The sequence below is a fragment of the Thunnus thynnus genome, chromosome 22, assembly GCF_963924715.1.
Source record: "Thunnus thynnus chromosome 22, fThuThy2.1, whole genome shotgun sequence".
NCBI classification, from domain to species: Eukaryota; Metazoa; Chordata; class Actinopteri; order Scombriformes; family Scombridae; genus Thunnus; species Thunnus thynnus.
In genome coordinates, this window is record NC_089538.1 from 5095247 (window position 1) to 5115319 (window position 20073).

Below are 20073 nucleotides of genomic sequence, written 5' to 3' on the forward strand. Positions count from 1 at the left end.
GGGCTGAGGGTTCTTCGATGGAGGCAACTGACCCATATGGAGTTGTTATTTTTCTGTAAAAGCAAAGGCAGATAGCAATAGTTACATAAGGCTGCATAAGTTAATGTGGTTTCTATGGCAAGAGACAGGATTTACTTTGCTCTTCAGAGTTATCAGGATAAGACCTCCTTTGACGATAATTCCATTTGGCTCCTATCTTAAGATATCATATTTTCTATCTCAAAGGAGCGCAGGCCTATCGCCGCAGATCTAATGAAAAGCTGTGTATGAGTATGTGTTTGTGTGTGTGCATGCATGTGTGCCATATAAATGGCTTCTAACAGCAAAGATGGCGTGATGGAAATGAAAGATATGAGCTGATAATGTTGATAAAAATGCAAGGAGACATCTACATCAAGATCCTCCTCCATCTATCCCTCTCTTCCCTTTTCTGTCTCCTCATTTTGTTGCTGGCCCTTACTATCTTTCCTGTCTTTTTATTAGCCCCAAATCACCTTTTTCAGTCTAACCTACATTTCTCTCCTTGTAATCTATCAAGTTTTACCCCCTGCAATGTAGCTCTTCTTGTTTTACAGTATGTGTTGTACCTCTGAGAACACTGGGAGGAGGGTGGAGGGGTTGGAGGGATCTGTTTGTGTGGGTGCATGGGAGGACTGGGGAGTGGTAAGTGGGGGGTCTGGCAGTCAGTTGAGGACACAGTCGCATGCTGACACAACAGCAAAACAGCCCCCCTGTGGCCACATCCAAACATCTCCTGCATGGTGCTGCATCATAAACAGGGGGGAAAAAAAAGGCTGGAGGTGGCCGAGTGTGTCTGGGTGTGTGTGGTTTTGATGGCAAGGGAGGGGTCGAAGAGAGAAGAGGAGGAAGAAGAAGGGAGGGGAGCGGCAAACAGATTATGACCCCCAGCAATGATTATCTACGCCTGCCGCTCTGACCCCCTGTGCCAATTACAGAGATAAGGCAGCCTGTGCCTGTGTGTGCGCACGCACAAGTGTGTCTACTTTCCTTTCTCTGAAGCAAAATGTGTGTGTGATGCTTGCTCACACACAGACATTTGTATTCAATGCCTGCTATCAGGGGCCACACACTTTCTCTTTCCCACTGTTCTCGCCCCTGTGAGGGAGGGGTGTGCTTGGTGCTTTAGCATCCATGACAAGATAACCGCTGTTGATATCTTCTAGAATTGCAGATGGCCACCGCAGGAAGACACATTTGAGTTGGGAAGATATTGAGAGAACAGCACATTGATTTCGAGAAGGAGGAAATGAATCATTCATTGCACCCGTCCTCTCCAGAATTTCAGAGCTCCCTTTGGAGCTTCAAACACAGACGACTCCATTCTTCCCTTTCGTACAGCCATCTGCACACTGGCTCCTTGCTTTCCCTTTTCACACTCACCCTCTATTGCCTGCTTCTTATCAGTTTGCTTCCTTCTTTGTTTTTTTTCCACCCATCCTCACATCTCTCTCCCTCCCTCCCTCCCTAGGAAAAGGTCCCGGGGGATGCTGATTTATGATTTGAACCGTATTTCCCTGCATGCTGTGGCAGGAGGGTATGGTCCCATGGGATAACCATCAGTCCTGCAAGGAGGTATGCATCTTGACAGCTCCAGGCTGCTGCTGGTTCTCTCATTAGAGTCTTTGTAATGAGTCCCAATCTAACCTGTCGCTGGTGCCACGTAGCAATGAAAGGAGGCAGACTGATCATGGACTAAGGCTTTGCTGGTGAGGCAGCCATATCCCTGTTCAACACAAAGCTTTTGTCCTCTGTGCAGAGCCTTTCTCAATCTGCGTTCTTGTCTGTACTTGTGTCCTTGTGAAATGTCATCAGTCGCAGCCCAAGTACTGTTCCATTTCAAAGTTCAAGTGCAGTCAAAATGCCCGGATATGTACTTGCTCCACCCACCAAAGGATACATCTGGAGCTGACTTGTGTGGACGTAGGAAAGCCAAGTATCCCAGAATGCATTTCACTCCAATTGGCAGCTATGGCAGAGATTTTTAGCTGGGCTAAATACAGTTTTTCACTGTAGGATTGTTAATATGTCACTTTATTAAGTTTTAATATAGTTTTAATATATATTTCAAGCGAGAAAGTAACAATTTAGATTCCCATTATGTGGTCAGTTTATTTAAATAACGCCTATTTGGAAATTTGCTCCTACGTTTTTGGAGATGTGAGGAGCCACTGGCCTGGTAGACCAGCTGGTCATCTCAGCTGCTAGCAGTCCAACTCCTGAGATGATTGGCCAGTCAACGTCCATTGTCATCCTGGGGAGAACATGATCTGATGAACTGATCTATGCAGCTCTTGGGTAGTTTACTGCTGGCTCTAATGTCTCTGCAGCATTTTGATATATAATTCCTTTTGGAAGATAAATGTTGGTCTCACAGATGAAATGTTGTTTTTACTGGACAAAACGCCAGTGCTGCCTCTGGGGCTCCACATATACAGATATCACCACATTTCAATAAATATAAATTCATTAAAATGAACTGATCAGTCTATATTAAATTTAGTTTCATTTTATTATGGTATGTAACAGTTTGAGTTTTTATCATAGCTACATTACAGACCGAATAACATAATTTACTGCATCTCTCTGTCAATGAGGTTATTTTTTTGTGAGAAAAAAGTGTTAGTGGAGCTTTGAGTTGAGATTATTTTGTCACAGTACAGTCAGGCAATTGTGTTGAAGCTGAGCTGCTGCTGTCAGAAAGTACGCTGCTGTTCCAATTGCAGAATGATCGTACTGTGTCCTCCCGTCTTCGGAAGTTTGTAATCCAGAGTCAAACTTGCCAAGTTTGAATTTGGCATACTTGGCATTGAGAAAGGCCCATTGAGATCTGAACAATTTCAACTACTTTGTTGACATAACTCTGTAAAAATAAATACAGAGGGAGCTCAAATCCCAAGTGGATATAGGCAATCTTTTCCTATTGATGATAGAATAAAAGAGATCTTTTGCACTTCTGCACTTGAGCACTTGAGCAGAATACTAAACATTTTAAGTGTATTTGTTTAAATTGTGATTGCAAGCTCCCCTTGCATCCACCCTTTAATGATCTTTTTGGGCTTAAATGTTCATTTACTATAATAAAGAAAGAGCAAATTTGTGCTATTTTCCATTAAAAGTGCTTAATTTATGTCCAGCACCAGATTATTAGTCTTGTAATATTCCAAAAGTTACACACAACTGAAGTTTTCATGAAAACCCTGGAATCAGTAGGACCGAAGCACTTTCTGGGATCCACAATAAGTACTTGGATCTCGTTTGCCTTTTTTTTCACACACTAGGGTTAGTGTGGCAATGATTCTCAGTGGAACCTCAAGACTAATCAGAAGACCCCCTTTTTTCTGAATACTGTTAAGTCATATTGATTTTATATTGGTCTCACCAGCCCAAAGACCCCAAACATGTATATGAGATAATGAAGTGTTCATGGAATGCTATTAGACGATGTCTAATGGATTATTAGATAGGTCTTTCAAAACTATTATCCTGCATTTTTTTCTTTTGATCTGGGTTATATTTATCTTATTCTACTAGTTACTGAGTTCTGCTCCTTTTTGTTGTATTCAATGTCATAATGCCCTCAAAACTCAACAAAGCAACCACCGACGGAGACAAACCTTTGCAGCTTAATATACTGAAAGACATCCACAAAACGCGCCACAACTGTCCCTGTGGCTCAGGAGGTACAGTGGGTCATCCGCTAAACGGAAGATCAGCGGTTCGATTCTTGGGCAAGATACTGAACCCCAAATTGCAGCAATTTAGGGTTCAATTTAGGTTAGGAGTATCTTGGTAGTTTCAGTTTCAGTATCAGGAGCAGGAGTATGAATGTGTGTGAAGGGTTAGCTCCCTCCGATGGACAGGTTGGGACCTTGTATGGTAGCTGTACCCATTGAGTGGTCCAAAGACTAGAAAGGCGCTATACAAGTACAGTCCATTTAGAAAAGAAAGTAAACCAGACTGAGAATGGTTTGCTTAAGACTGAAAACTAACTAGCCACTACACAGATATGAGCTAGTGTGTATGTGTAAATCACAACTTGTTACTTGTAAATATGGCTTCAAACCACTTGGCTGCCTAAGTTGTGTCCCTGAAAGGAGAGGCTGCAATCTGAAGACTATTGAGGTATCAGAAGGCACTGAGCAAGACAAGCCTGTCAGCCTCCTGTCAAACATGCTCCACAAGCTGCTCAGTGGACCAGGAAGGCAGGTGTGATCTTCTCAAACATGTTGGTTCCCAGTACTTGACCAGGTCCCAGGTGAAAAGACAGAACACACCTTTCTTTACCTTTTCCAAGTAAAAGATCTGAAATTGTGGCCAGAGTACAAGTAGACACTGGGACATTGATGTGGACAATTCTTATTAGACAAAAAGGGCAGGAAGGCAATCTCCTCACCCGGTTAGGTATAATGAGTAGATTGCCTCAGGTGTCTTAAGTTCAGAGAGAGAAGAGACAGAGGGCTGAAGTAAATAGAAAAAGAAAAACTACAAGGCACTGTCGTCCTTGTTAGATCTTCATTCACTCTGTTACTTTCATCCCTATCGTCCCTGATTCCTTGATTTTTCTCTCCCTCATTCTCTTTCCACTCGTTCATCTGTCAGCGGTTGTCAGAGTCCATCCCTACTAGCCATCCTTCCCCCGTTCTGCTTTGTCAATTTAGGTTTCTTCACCATCTCTCCCTCCTGCTTAAACTTATCTCTCCTTTGGGTTCAACAATGAAGAAAGGGCCTTTGACAGTGAGACAGTCGCCGAAATTTCTAGGCTGTTGAACACTGAATGGGAATAGAGGATTGCTTTAAAAATAGCAAAATAAATGATATAAGACTAAGCTCTGTAAGGTCAGTAGTTTTTATACAACCACGGTCGATCACCTTCCCAGCATGTCCTTCAGCTAGAGTATTGCCCTTTCATTTGTGAGTACTTGGCAATCACAGCTCTCCGGCTCATTTGTGCAATTATGTGCAAAAGGGGGAGTATGTTTTGGTGGATTGTCTCTGCTCTGAGTTGCTTTTAACAGTAATAAAAACATGTTATCTACATCTGTTTTTTTATTTGGGATATGCCTATTGCTTAAGAAATCTTTCCTAACTAAGCTTTTACTTTGTTTTCAGTATGATAATACATATGGCATCTACTGGTACCAGAACTTTGCTATCTTCCAAATCAACTGTGACCTCAGTTAACAGGAATTTCTATAACCACATTATCACTGTGCATAGTGATAGACCTGGTGAACTGTAATATAAACATCTGCAGACACATGTGGCTGAAGACGCAGACAGATACATATACAATGCATCACACATGGATGCTTGCACACAAACACACTCACCCTTGCACATCCCATTCCAGCTGTAGTTAGGAAAATGCTCTGATTACATATTCCTTTGAAGTTCATATAGGCTTCAAAGCACTTTTTTACTAGGTCATTTCTGTTTAACATTTTAAGAAGCATTTGGTTCATTTCCATTAAAACATGCACGGAGCAAAATACGATAAAATGTGTGGAAATTAAATGAAGTTGCATCCATGGAGGCGATATTTACTGTATGTGTATGTATTTTTTTATTATTATTTTATTTTTTCTGTTAAAGATGATTTGTGTGTGACAGTAGAGTATTTCTAGGCAACTACCAGGAAGGTTAGTTATATCCAGTGTGTTTAAATACTTAGACATACATGTGTTTTCTTATTGGTGCTTAGCAGTGCACTATTAACACAGAGACAACTGTTATTGCAATTATAGTTAAACTTGTTACTGAGAAATGTTCAATTAATTTCTGTTTTCCCTCGCTGAGCTAGATGATTGCTTTTAACATAAATCTATTTATATCAAATGACATATCCATCTGAGGGTGCAAAGATATAGGCATTATGTTAATAACATACTCCTCTTATTGGCTCATTGCATCACATTTGGCCTGGAGTTGTGGAGGATAAAATGAACATTAAATAAAAAAAATGGTGGTCCTCCATTGGAGCATTAAATTGCCTTTAAAAATCAAATCCAAATCCAAGCATCTCCAAAATAAATGTTATACAGTCTAACCCTGATACATACTCGAACTTCACAAACTGTAGGATGTTATGCGTGCTAGGGGCAACTTCTAGTGCCTCCTGCATATCCCTCTTGGACATCTATTTGGCTGAGATAGGACGTGATGACTCATGATTTAAGTGAGCGATTGGAAACTCATTCAAATTGAATATTTGTGATTCACTAAGAATGTAGGAGAGCCATCTGCTTGGAGACAAGTGAGAAAGAGCTGGGGCGGCAGATAAGAAACCAATGCAATACAAATTAGACGGAGCAAACCATCCATTCAAATATAAAATGGCCATGACACCCGCCGTCTCTGAACACATGTACTGTATCTGCAGTGAAAATGGAAACATGAACTGCGCTACATATTTCAGTAGTCGTGACCGTGCAAAACACATGGGGGAAGAGTGTGACACCTGGCAACCTGGGTGGAGGCAGTTAAGACTGAGGAGGGTGACAGCTTCAGTGACAGAGATATGCTGTGTTTGTGTGTGTGTGTGTGTGTGTGTGGGCAAAATCTCACTTACATTCATTCCTCTGCCCACAATATGTGAATGCATGTATACATGTGTGCGTACAAGTACATCTATGTTTGTGGGTGTGCACATTTCTGTGACAGCATTGAATAGCAATGTAGTAATCTCATGGTAATATCAGTTATCATTGTGCTATTCTTATTAGCCTACGGTATTGTTAAACAAAAAGCTAAAAATGTGGATCTAAATTAACTTATCTGTAAAATTACTCAACTATAGGACCAGTAGCTCTCTGGAAAATGTGCTGAGGTATTTAATTACTACTAAATGAAAATCAATAGGATTTTGTGCATGATTCAAAATGGATTGATTTTCATCTTGGTTTGACCCTTACAATTAATTTGATACCATTGTTTTTGTTTTTTACTCACATGAGGCTATACTGACCACACCACGGGTCAAAACACAGAAAACATATTTCTGCATTAGTTGCAGGCATAACAAATCACACTTCTGATCACATCCAGCAGTGCTGTGTTCACAGATAGTAGATGACAGAGTTTCAGAATTTTAAGTACCCCTAGTACAGCACAGTAGAATTTCATCTTAATGCTATCTCCCCACTATCTGTGTATTGCTATGGGGATTCAATGCTTACTAAAGTCAGTTAGTTTGATTTAAAATTCAGTTTGATTAAAAGAAATACATATTAGCAAATGAACATCAAAATAAATGAGCTAAACAGTCACACTTAAACTCACCAATCATTAACATTAATAGCAGTTTAGATCCAATTTTGCTCATATTACACTGCATAAAATATTAATGGTGGTGTGAGTATAAGATATGTATAGATTTCAGCCAAGTGACCATCAAAGACTAAGTGTAACATGTTGGCAAATCCCTGTAATCACTAACCTCATAAAACTTTTCTGTCCTGGCCTGTCTCTCTGGCTCCTTCTCACTAAAATTGATTTTCAGACTACTCAGGATACATGCTAAGATAGAATAAACTGGAAAAATAAAGTTAAAAGGATACTTTTCTAAACAAGCACTTATATATAACCTCAGGGGTATATCTGGTATATTGCTACTAAAAAGAGCATGTTTACTTTGTGAAGATCAGAATTCAAAAATAAGTCATCCCTCCTTTGATAGACTACCAAACATATTCATATCACATGCTTGTTATGAATAGAGAATGAGTATTTTGCACAAACTGTGATAAAAACATCTGGGTTGCCCTAAGTTTGCCACACCATATATTTCTGATGTAAATATTTGCTTAATTGTAATGACAGGATTCAAGGTTATCTCATCACACAAGGAAGTGGTGAGCGGATCCTAATTAAGTAAAGAACTGTTTGCTCGTTTATAATTAAGATATTTTCGAGATTACAAATGGTGTCCATCTTTGTGACAGCTATAGAGGTCTGAGACTACATTAATTTCCATATTAAAGCCCCTGAAAACTTGGTTTCAAATATTAAGTATATCTTTTAACTTAATATTATGTTCCCAATAAAAACATCTCAAGTTATTATTCATTAGGAGCTTAACTCTCAAAAACTCAGCTAATCTGCTTTATCAGGACTTTGTGGGTGTGGTTTGATCAGACAAAAACACAAATACAAAAAAATGCAGTGGATTTTCAGACCACATTGACTCATGACAAAAATCTGACTGGGAAAATGAAGTATAGGCCTAAAACCATGTCTCCAAGGCATGGCTATTAAATAATTGCCCCTGCAGCAGCAGAAAGTAAGGGTGTGGAGGTCAGGGTGGTGAATGGGCATGTAAGTGATCATAATTTCCATGGGGGACTCCAGAGTTCCTATCCCTTCACAGACTTGTAGTTAATCTTTGCCTTTTTCTTAACCATAACCACTTAGTTGCCATGTGAAGATAAATAAAAATCAGTTCAAAGGAACCCCCAGAAACTGAGTAGTCGAGCTTGCCTTTACACAGAGCACAATGATGGCATTGTGACCAAGCCAGATACAGTAACTATCAGTCTTCAGTAAAATGTTGGCCATTGATCAACACATAGGAGCTACACTGCCAACTGCCTGGCTCTTTATTGTCTGGTTGCATCTGTTACTGTCAGATAAAAAATGAGAGTTTATCTGGCCACTTTCACAGAACATGTCTCCACTCATCTAGGCGACACTTACGCCAATTAATTGAAACGTTGTGATTTTTTACATCAAAACTTAAATTTTAAGTTTTGCTTTAAGAGATTTTTGAATGCTGAACAATTATCAATTAAATTAACTGTCTTCTTTACACACTGCCACACTGTGTGCCTGTGTGTGTTCTGGAGTGAGGACCTGCAGGTGTATAGGCCAAAGGGCATGATATTAGCAGACGGAGTGCTTGCACCCCACATGCTGGCCATATGTCACGCCAAATCTCATCTCATCTTGCGCTAAGAAGGTGCTGCTGGCTGCTGAAAGGCCACCTTCCAAACAGATTTCATCAGCCTGACACTCTGACCTGACTGGAGCTGAGGGCTACAGTTCTGCTCCATATCATATCCACTTGCATTAAGGTGGGAAAGCAGGGTCACAATGTTCTGCAATAAAAACACAAGGCTGAACCTTCACTTCCTAAGCCTCACAAAGCACTTCAAAGTCCAGAAATAAAAAGGTGAAAAGGGTCAACAGTTGAAAGACTGTAGTAATAGCAGTAGTAGTAGTAACACCACAACAGAGAAAAGTAAAGGAGAAACAGTTTTGTATGACTATGATATTTGTGTGCTATCGCAATCTGTATGCTAATCATTCAGCAGAGCTTGCTGGGCGTCCATTAGTATCTCAAAATGCAACCGAATTAAACATATTCCTCTTCTTCTGATTACTCCCATTGTTTTTCATTGGTTTATGTTTGCAAGTTATGATACAGTGATATGATGTGGAAGTTACGGTGGGCAAGATCACTGTTTGTCCGAAAATGAAGCAACAGGAGATGAGAAGAAAATCAAGATGACACACACACACTCACACATATGTACCCTACATAACCCCATGTCCCTTTTGTTGAAATGCACGTTATGTAACACGTTGTATTTAAACAGTTACCTATTTCTGTGTATTTTATCACTAATTGAATAATTCCTAGATAGAAAATAGATGGAAAATGCAGCTACTCTGTTGCAGATATATTGTATCTGCATTTGCCCTTTTGCCCCAGAAAAAGGGGCATCTTTTATTATTAATCTTTATAGCAGTCACCTTGTATACATGAAAGCCACTTTTGCTCGAGGACAGTAGCTCAAGACATTACATTTTTATTCCTCCTCTATTATAGAAATCAGGGATATATAGTATTTAATATTTTATTCCAGTACTCTCTGGTCTTTTCAATCAATGAGTGCAGTCAGAATCCATAAATCTCTCTCTACTGTATTTAGTGACACATTAGTAGTGCTGCTCACCCTGCTAAGGTTTTGTTCTGTTAATTATGTATTGCCATTAAAGCTGAAATAAATGTGAACAAGAAAAACTATCTAGATAGACCAGCCAGCAGAGAGACTTTGGCACTCTGATTTTCTTACTGGAATTCAAGGCTTTAGTTACTGTAGAGCTCTGGAGGAGGAATCGACTGGGAGATGTCATGGCATTGAATAAATTGTTGTCTGTACCTCTGCCCTGGTTTGCTCTGTCTCTCACGTTCTTCTGGTCTCTCTCTCACACACATTCAATTTCTTCCCCTCTTTTATACACTCACACAGTCATATTTTGGCATTTTTATATAGTGTTTTGTGTGACTGAAGCAGGACAGTGCTGTACAAGGGTGCTCAGTCAACCAAAAAATATAAAAGTTAAATAAAATATTCTCTGCAAAACCAATAAAACACAATGTTCCAAGACTGCGACAGATTATTGCTTGAGCAGCATCAGTAAATAACCACATCAATATTTAAATACAAGTGCTAAATTAAAAAAAAAAAAAAAAAAAAAACAATGAGCAAAAATAGTGGTAGTTTTATGAAGAAAGCCTGGTAGATTCTGTGGAAAAACTCTATCTGCACAACATTTCTCACATTAAAACATACAAATCTATTGAGACCTCAACTACCATATAATTTGAAATAATGCAGAGACCAAGTCATTTCCAACTAGCCAGTCAGAGAAATGGTTTAGAGACCTGTGGTGATAAAAAAAAAAAAAGAAAAGAAAAAAACAGCTTCAGTCACAAACTCCTCCCTACTGCAGGGAAAGCACACAATATTCCCAATGATTGTGCGACATCTAGTGGTCAAACAGGGGAATAGCAATCTTCTATGCATTATTTGAATGTGCGTCATGTCAGTGGCTCCACACATAACGAGGAGTGTAATTCGTCATACTGAGGCCACTTCCATGCTTGGCAGAGGCTTTTGAAGTTTTTGAATTGCACTCCATAAAGTCTGACATAAAGAGTGTTCAAATGCATTTTAAGTGCAGAGACGTGAACCACATACAGTAGAAGTATACAGTTGATCATCAGCAACTGAGGTACACATACTGTACATACTATACTACTATTACTTTACATAGTGGCTTCAACTGACTAAAATTATTTCTTTAACCATCACCACTAACACAATAAGAATCTGACGATATCCTATTTTTTTTACTTAATCTCAAATGCAAACCCTAATCCTTGCCCACACCTGATCTTTCTGACTGCAATGAGGAGCAATATACTCAGCCAATTTCTCTAAACACACTTTTTTCTAAGGCAGCAAATGAAAAAGCCCCTTGTGACGCTCCCCCCTTTGGTAACTGTTAGAGGTTGAACAAAGTCAAGCCCCCACCTTTCTACCCTAACAAAGACATCATTAAACATGAGGAACATACACACAAAGACACAAACATTATGGCAAACATCAGGTTTTCTCCATTTTTGTCACCATGGCTGGCAGCACTTACCTGTAGTCTAGTTGTTCAATTGTCAGTGGCCATGATAGAAATAACAGTTTGCTATCATTCTGTCAGCATGGGGCAGGAAAACATTAGCTTGCTCCAAAAACAAGCACGCACCAGGTGGTGCTGTCTCTCAGTGGATAAGCAATTAGCTTTCTGGGGGCCAGAACTACAGTTTGTCCCACATAGAAAACAAGCAACACCTGTGTGTGCAGCCGAGTGGAGCCGAGGCTCAGCGCTGCATAATAGAAAATAGGAACATCCAACAGGGGAGTGTCAAGTTGCCCTTTTCTGAATGCATTTTTGGAGAAGGTTGACAGGAAAATGAATAAAACGGGTAATAAGCAGGGGAGAGGCAATTAAATAATTTCATAGCAGAGTGTGGTAGGCAAGCAAGAGGGATTGCGGGATGAAAAATCCAGATAATTATGCAAGTGAAACAATAATTAAATTTGTGACAGAAAAGGGGAAATTAAAATGACAGAACTTATGGAAAGAAGGAAAAATACAACTTAGATCATGTATTGGCAAAAGAGGTGGAGAGGGACATACAAATGAGGCAGTAAGAAAGACACAAATGAAAAATAGTAATGAGAGAAAAAGGTGTGTAATTGAAAAAAAGAAATTCAACTGATGTTTATTCACAGGCAAAAAATATGGTAGGGACTGAAGATGTGGGTAATAAGAGAGATGTCCCTCTTCATGAAGTCAGAAGAAAGCAGAAAAGGGCTACTGCACAGAATTCAGATAAGATACACAGATACATTTTAGTCAGAAAAATGGATAGAACCACTTACTGAGGCTACAGTCTATCCTGATACAATCTGGCGGGAGAGAGAGCGAGATGGTGAGATCAAATAAAAAGAAAAGGAGAAAGAAAGAGACAGAAAGAAAGAGACAGAAAGAAAGAAGAGAGAGGATAAAAGAGAAAAAAGACATTTTACATCCTTCAAGGTACATTCTGCAGACAACCAAGAATTGCTCTGGGGCCACCATCCGGGGACAGGCTCTGAGTCAGCATCACCCTTTTACTCCATCAATCCCATCATCCATCCATCCCTCCTTCCACCCCCAATATTCCCAAAGCTCAGCAGAAGGCAAGAATTGCACCACAGGATCCATACAGTAGGGGAGCATTATGCAATGTCAACAAAGTGATGACACTTCCATATTTAAGGTATTAAACTACAGGAAGTGCTCTATTGTTGGCATATGATTACATAAAAAAGAAACAATATCAAAATGCTAATTGTGTACTTGCAATTATAAGGTTCTATCTGGGTGGAGTGCAGTTCTGAAATAGTGAGCATCAAAGATTTAACATACCATCTGGCAAAACCTTTATGCACTTTTCATCGTTTTCAATATTTAATGTCAAAAGTTTGTTTTTTTTTTTCTTCGTAAATCATAATAAGACTGTATAATGAATACAACAGTTCAAACATCATAAATATATGATTAACTTCATTTAACATGCCAGATAGAGCCTAATAATTTCAACTGCACAAAATGTTTTAGTCAGAATTAGATGGCCTAAATAACTTCAGGTGGCTGCTTTCTTGACAAGGATTGGAAATAAATAATGTGAAACAGTACACACTGTGTACAAATATCCTTTTTTCTGCATCTGCTGTGCCGTCACTAGAGCAGATGCAATGTCTTGCACCTTTAACTTTAGCCCTCTTTCCTGGCAATTTGAGAGATGCACTTGCCTTCTGCAGCACTTTGGGCATAAGAAACCCAACAGTGTAAATGACAAGAAAGGGTGATCTGCACATCCCAGCCACCTCATGCCTGGTGCACACAAACCACATGAAATAAGACCCTGCTGTGTACTATTTGCTACAAGTGGTGCAACAAAAACACAAAGTGTTATCATTTTACAAACTGTGCTGTCATATGGAGGTTGGGCAGGATGGTAGAGTGTTGGTTAAAAAGCTTTGTCCTTCAACTGAAAGACAGGATTGTCAGTAAACATCCGCCCTGGTTGAATGCCCTGGAATAAAAACTGGAACCTGTTGAGTGGCTTACCCTGATCTTTGACCCTGTCTGAGAGGGAATAAAAAAACAGAGACCTCTGACAGAATTTGTTTAAATATCAAATTATTTTCCCTACAGAATCTCATAGAGTGAAATGAATTTGTTGCTATTCTGCCATTTAGTGGCTGTGAACTATGTGTGCATGTGGCAGTGTGGTTGGGTTGTGGTCTCGAGCTGTCAACCGCTACAGAATAGTGGACACAAACAGCCAGGGACCAGCATCACTGTGTAGAGAGGTGTGGGTAATACAAATACTGTTATGTTAAATGTATCTATGGGCCACACGTGCTGGTAAATAGTGATGTTTATTGAAATGAATGATTCCGGGAGCAGTAGCCATACTTTTTGAAAATGGAAAAGTTGTCCCTAGCTCAGAGAAGCAAAAGTCACAACAGGACATGAATGTCTTCCAGTGATCATCAAATACAATGTCTTATGGTGTAAAACTATTTGCATGGGAATACAAATAATACAAATAATATACAAATAAATGTGTTAGTTGACAGTGTCTAAATAAGAGACTTAGCTTCAGCTGACACATTCCACATTAGAAAGGTTAGGATCATCATCTACCACTAATAAATAGCATTAGGACTAATTCTGTCCAATTATAGCCTTTCCTAGTGATTAATTAGCAGGGATTTAATTATCTTAACAAGGATTAAAGTTTGGAGAGAAAGTCTTAACAGATATTGAGAATTCCCTGCTGATTATGAGATGTGTTTCACTTTAGTTATTCATTAATTTCCTTGCAAGAGCTATGAAAATCCTGAGAAGAGCTGTAGCTGTGGCCCTGTGTACCGTGAGTGTGTGTGCAACTTGGGACCACTACAGCTGTGAGCTGGTCTCTCTGACTGTTTGATCCGAGGGCCGCAGACATACAGGCCATTGAAGGGATGAAAAGTTCCATCGTCTGAGTCTTGGCCAGGTGGGTGTGTTCATGAGTGACAGAAGAAAGAAAGAGAGAGAGAGAGGGAAAGAGAAAAAGAGAGAGGAACGGCCACCTTCGTTTATCCCACAGCCCCCCTTCCTGTCTCTATGGTGGCTTAAATTCCCATATTCCGGGGTGCACCTCTGTCCTGCTCCTCCCCTGCTCAGTGCGGAGAGTCTGTTCCTTCAAAGGATCAGCACAGACTAGAAGTATCTGAAGCTGGAAGGTCATACACATCTGCCCAGAGCACTAATATTCATTGAAATTAAATTTTCATAAGTCAAAAGGTCTGCATTTCTGCAGTCAGTTATTAGAGGGATTGCATTTGCCCCTTCTAAGAACACCATCTTACAAACCCTTCTCGTCATATAATTTCACTGAACTTCTCCCCACAAAAATTGCCTTACAGACCTCTTTACATCCCCCTCTTGTTTGAACACATCTGTAATTACTTATGATCTGGATCTCTCTAAGCACCGCTGCTAGGCAGAAGTGGAGCCAAACAGCCCCTCAGCAAACTCCATTAAAAGGGAGAAGAGCAGGGCCGTGAGGAAGAACGAGATAGGAACAAGACCACCTTGAAGCTTTTAGAGACAGGTTCACGGGTTAAGGCTCAGGGTTGGGCCAGTGATTCTGTTAGAGATGGAGCTTTTTAACGGGAGGAGGTACTATGGGGCTTCACGGGAACAAAAAGAAGAGGATGAATGAAGAGTGGATAGGGTTGGTCAAGGGGTCAAAGGGTATGGGACAGAAATGACTGCAGGGTGGCTCCCCACAGATGGAGAAATGATACCTTTACATTTTGAATTTTAGTGTTATTTTACTGCGGCAGGGACTTTATGAGTAAGTGGGGGAGAAGTTCCTGTATTTGTAACTCAGTTTTCTAAAATAAATAGCCTTTGAGCACTGTTGGCATCCAAACAGTATCAAGGCTAGCTTGTTAGCTTACTGTACTGCATAAACCTTGCTATATCACAGGTAACAAACCTGAAGAAACTGAGGGACAAATCATGAAGCGCTTCCCCTCCCACAAACTTTCTGAGAGTGGAAAAAATAATGCTGTAAAATTCAAAATATCAAACTATCACTCTAAGTTCAGCGGTATGCAGTGCTAAAATACAGAGCAAAGGGGATGGGATGGTAGGGGAATGGTTAGCAGGAACATCCACAATGAATCACGGTGGCCTACCAAGGTTCACTGTGAGCTTGACACGGCCTCCGTCCAGCTCCAGTCGCAGGGTGTCCGCTGACTCCTTGGAGGTGGTGGCCATAAGCAGGCCATAAGCCCGCTGAGACATGAAACGCAGAGCCACATCCTCCGCCTCCGTGTGCATGGTGACCGGCATGATGATTTTCAGGTACATGCTGCCGTCATAACTCAGCACCGTTGCCTCTGGATAGGGGTGAAGGAGAGGACATGAGAGTGACAAAGTGAGTCACACAACACAGGACAGAGGTGTACAGACAACATTTGATAGTCAAGTATACTGTAAACATTTGTCAAATTCAATGTCAATCTAAATAAGATTGAAACAGATTTAAATATTTTATATATTTAACCTGGTTTCACCAAACACTACAGATGGATTTTTAATGTTTCATCATCATGTCAACTTGCTTTCTTAAAAGGTGTGGTACCTGTGAGAGACAACTGAATAGTAGGTTATCATTTGATGTATTTCTTGTATAAATCATACATGTTACAAATAGCGTTCTTAAGTTCAGTTTAATGTTAGTTTGTGTTCTACACCTGTTCCAAATTCCTTTATGCTGTGTCTATTCTAAACTTGGTTCTTTGCTGTGTAAAATGAGACAGTTGAGTCTTTTAACAGTTAGTTTATTCTGTTGTACTTTTGTTTGAGCCAGTGGTAAGATAAATCATAGTTATGTAGATTTCTATGTGTCAATCTGATAAGCCTTTAGAGGACAGTGTTGTTTGTTCTTAATTTAATATGGTAGCAATGTTACTTTGTGATGCTACTTGGTGCATGCTTGTGTGCTGTCATATATGGTTGTGAGGAAAGACTATTCCTGGGTTAGTTGAACTCTTGACTTTTGTTTCTATCTGAGGGTTGTTTACTGACATGTAAAGTTAGAAAAGAGATGTTTCAAATTTTGTACAATAGTATTTAAAGGACTGGCTGAGTACTATTGTACCTCTGGTTGTATTATTTGATAACATTATTTCATAACCTGACAATGATCTCTTTGTGTGTTTATTGAGTGATCAAGCAATTTTCCACCACATACCTGTCATATACTTTTGCCCTTTTCGATTTTTTGTGGTATTTACTTAACTACTATCATTTCAAAACTGATACAGAACTAACACAAAATTCATTTGTGAAAACAGATGTATCTGAGTGCTGCATCTATAGAATAGGATCAAGGGAACACTCAGTAAGAGACAATGATCAAAGTCATGTTGGTCTGATGACTGAAAATGTATCACTGATCAAAGGATAATATCAGTCAGTGGGTTTGAAAGTTTAGTAGCAAGTGATGCCAAATACACCTTTATGTTAGCTACCATTTCTTTTTGTCAATAAATATAATAATTTCTAAATTTGTGTCAAGTTCATGTTTGACTGTGTAAAGAATTTGCTCAGGGCCTTTTATGTCCCTATTATCTGTTATCATCGGATGACAATTAAGCACGCAAAAAGAAAACATTCAATATAACAAAAGGCAGAAAACCACAAGAAATATCAATGAATCCAATGTTAGGCTCACTTCAGGCTTAGACAAATGACAAAAAACAAAAGTGCAGCTGGTTTCCGAGACATCCTTATTTACACTTGACACAACCGTGGTTACACTCTCTAGAATCAGCCATGCCATAAATACACTGCTGTGCAGAGTGACAGTTCCCTGAGGACTGCTCTTATTTTGCAGTTCGGGTCGATATGTGTCACCACAGGCTAACAAGAGTCACTGTCACATGGTACTTCCAACATTTAGGTTTTAGAGGGCAGACAAAAAACATGATGCTAAAAGATGTAGAAAAACCATGCGATGGGTGGACAAATAGGTACTGGCTTCTTTGACAAAGACCCCACTTACATATAAATGTGATACATTCTCAATGCAGCATTATTCTAACAATCAATCACAACAATCCACAGTGAACAAAAAATATTCATTATCACCCTAATGCCTGCTCAAAACATCATCAATGATTTTAATTTTATGTGGCTTGGAGGGATCATGTAATATCCTCTGAGTTTTTCCTCCAATCAATATCGTTGATTGTCCACACACTGTTAATCTATCCACTCAGTCTACTGACATAGAGAAATGTGTTGCTGGTTAATATAAAACTGCCCTGTACCATAACTCTGCAGTAACACAAAGCTCCACTAGATGGCAGAAGAGCATCGCTAAAACTACACTTGTCATCTGAGCACCCAAAGACAAAACTGTTAAAATATCACCCTTCAAAAATAAAGACATTTCATCCTCTACCTCCACTGTCCTGATTTGAATCCAATCTCGCCTTCCCTCATTACCCTCCTTCTCCTTCAAAATCCCATACTGTCATGGCTCACTCACCCCCACGGATGTGCAAAGACAAACCATGAAGTGAGGCGCCTGCAGCTAATTGGGATGAATCAGACGTACGTGGTCCTATTTGCCTGGCTCACCTCGCATCGTGATGGCGTATGCGCCACCTGGGTTTGCGTGACTGCCACAGATGGCAGCAGTAGGCCTGGCTGCTCTGCCACACTGCTGCCAGCCTTTCAGTTATTTAGCCTCGACTCCCCCCTCCCAACTGGAGGGCCCCAGTGCCACCCACCCTCGGGTGGCATTTGGTTCATACATAGCTCCCTGTGGAGCTTTTGCTCCTACTATACAGCAGCTGCTTGGCTGTGTCAAACACAAAGCAACACATTGTCAAATGTTTTCAAATGTTCATTCTACACTTGTTTTCTTGCTCTGGTTCATTTGCTGAATTGTGCATCACTTGTACAACAAAGCAACAAAGATTTAGAGACATTACATTGTGTCATGTTGGGACCATCTGTGATCCCCTTTGCACATTTTATAAATATTGTAGTGTATAGTGCCTCAATTTTTTGAATTTCCTTTTTACTTCACTGTAAGACAGGTTACTGTGTCGTTTCGTGTACCTTGGTTTGGATGACACAATGGCTTTCTGATATGTGTATACCCAATATTGCAAACTATGCATGCAGGGGTGTATAAAACAGACAGACATACAGACACCCCTTTCCTCCACCACCACCCTCCTTACCTATCTCACAGTTGGTGCCCAGGTATCCGGTGCCGGTGCAATCACATATGTAGCGGTTCCAGCCCTCTTTGCATAGACCTGCATTGCCACAGGGGGCACTGCTGCACCGTTTCTGCAGCTCACGGGTGCAGAAACTGCTGACGCCCAGCGCACTCTGGATCTCAGCCAGACGGCGGACATCACGGCTTTTGCCGTCTATGAAGAGGTCACGGACACAGCCCACATAGCCGTAGTTAAGTAGCGCCGTCCAAACCTCAGGTGGCAGAATGAGGTCCGACTTTGACTCAGGCAGCCCACCAAGGTACATATCACTGTCCAGGTCAAGGATCTCACTGCCCTCTGGGGAGCTGAAGGGCATGCTGCGGCTGTTGACTGAGATAGATCCTAAAAGACAGAAACAGAAACAAGAAAGTGAAATATGAATTGGCTGATATCATAATTGTTATTAAAATAAACATGTCTTCCAGAAATATTGACAAATAGATATGTTGGCTCATATGTACCTGTGCATGTCAAAGGGACAGTGCAAATGATTGATGTGTGTGGTCATGGAGGTGAGTGAGTGAATGGTTGGGGGGGCACAGGACACAGACAGAGGGATGGACATGAGACAGGGAGAATAGATGACAGCAGAGAGAGAGAGGGAGAGTGTGTGTGTCTAATGTGTCTGTAATAGGCTAAATGGAGGAGAAGGGAAGCAGAATGCAGCAGGGAGCGAGTGAAACAAAAGGCCCTCTCTCTTTCCGTGATTAACGACTCCGTCTTAATTTTCTATTAAAAGCCAATTACAGCAGGAGTAGCAGTGAGCGCACACACGCACACACACACACACACTTGTTCACACTCTTCCTCATTATAACACGCCATTAGAGGGAGATATAATATCCAAGGTGCTTGCCCACCTACAGATCGTTCATCAGACACCACACTCTCAAGCATGCAGATGCTCCTGTTTACGCCCACATGCAGGCAGAGATATCACTAGCCAACACACAGGTATGAAAAATAATCTCACAATAATAAATAACACTACATGTGTTATTAATAGTATGTGTAACCTTTTCTTAGCTTTGGCTTTGGCATGCTTGGATTAGCATGGGGAGCCTGACTGTTTTAGGGGTCAATTCAGTCTCCTTTTTCTGTGACACTAAGTTACCATTATCCAATGAACACCTCCAATCTGTTGCCTAAAGAAGCTACAAAACACAATGAAATTCAATAAAGAAATATTAATAGATTAAGAATAAGTGCATGTTTAAACCAAGGACACATTTGTGGTTTGTAAAATGCTGAAGAGCCAGCTACAGTAGCCAGCAATTTGAAAAGCAATTGTAAAGCTGCAAAGAATAGTCGGTGCTGTCTGGTGGTGTCGTGTTTTGTGAAGAGTTTTTTTCTTGCT

At 40.3% G+C, this 20073-nt stretch overlaps 1 protein-coding gene across 6 annotated transcripts in view; it reads right to left on the bottom strand.

Annotated features, from left to right (window-relative positions):
• Positions 1-20073, bottom strand: part of nrxn2b (neurexin 2b) — a 715289-nt gene that overhangs the window by 343196 nt on the left and 352020 nt on the right. For all 6 annotated transcript variants that reach the window (XM_067579159.1, XM_067579157.1, XM_067579160.1 and 3 more), the window contains 2 exons: positions 18675-19058; positions 15609-15812 (listed from right to left, as the gene is read on the bottom strand). In XM_067579159.1, coding sequence (XP_067435260.1) covers positions 15609-15812; positions 18675-19058 — 588 coding nt within the window. The remainder of the gene's footprint in view (positions 1-15608; positions 15813-18674; positions 19059-20073) is intronic.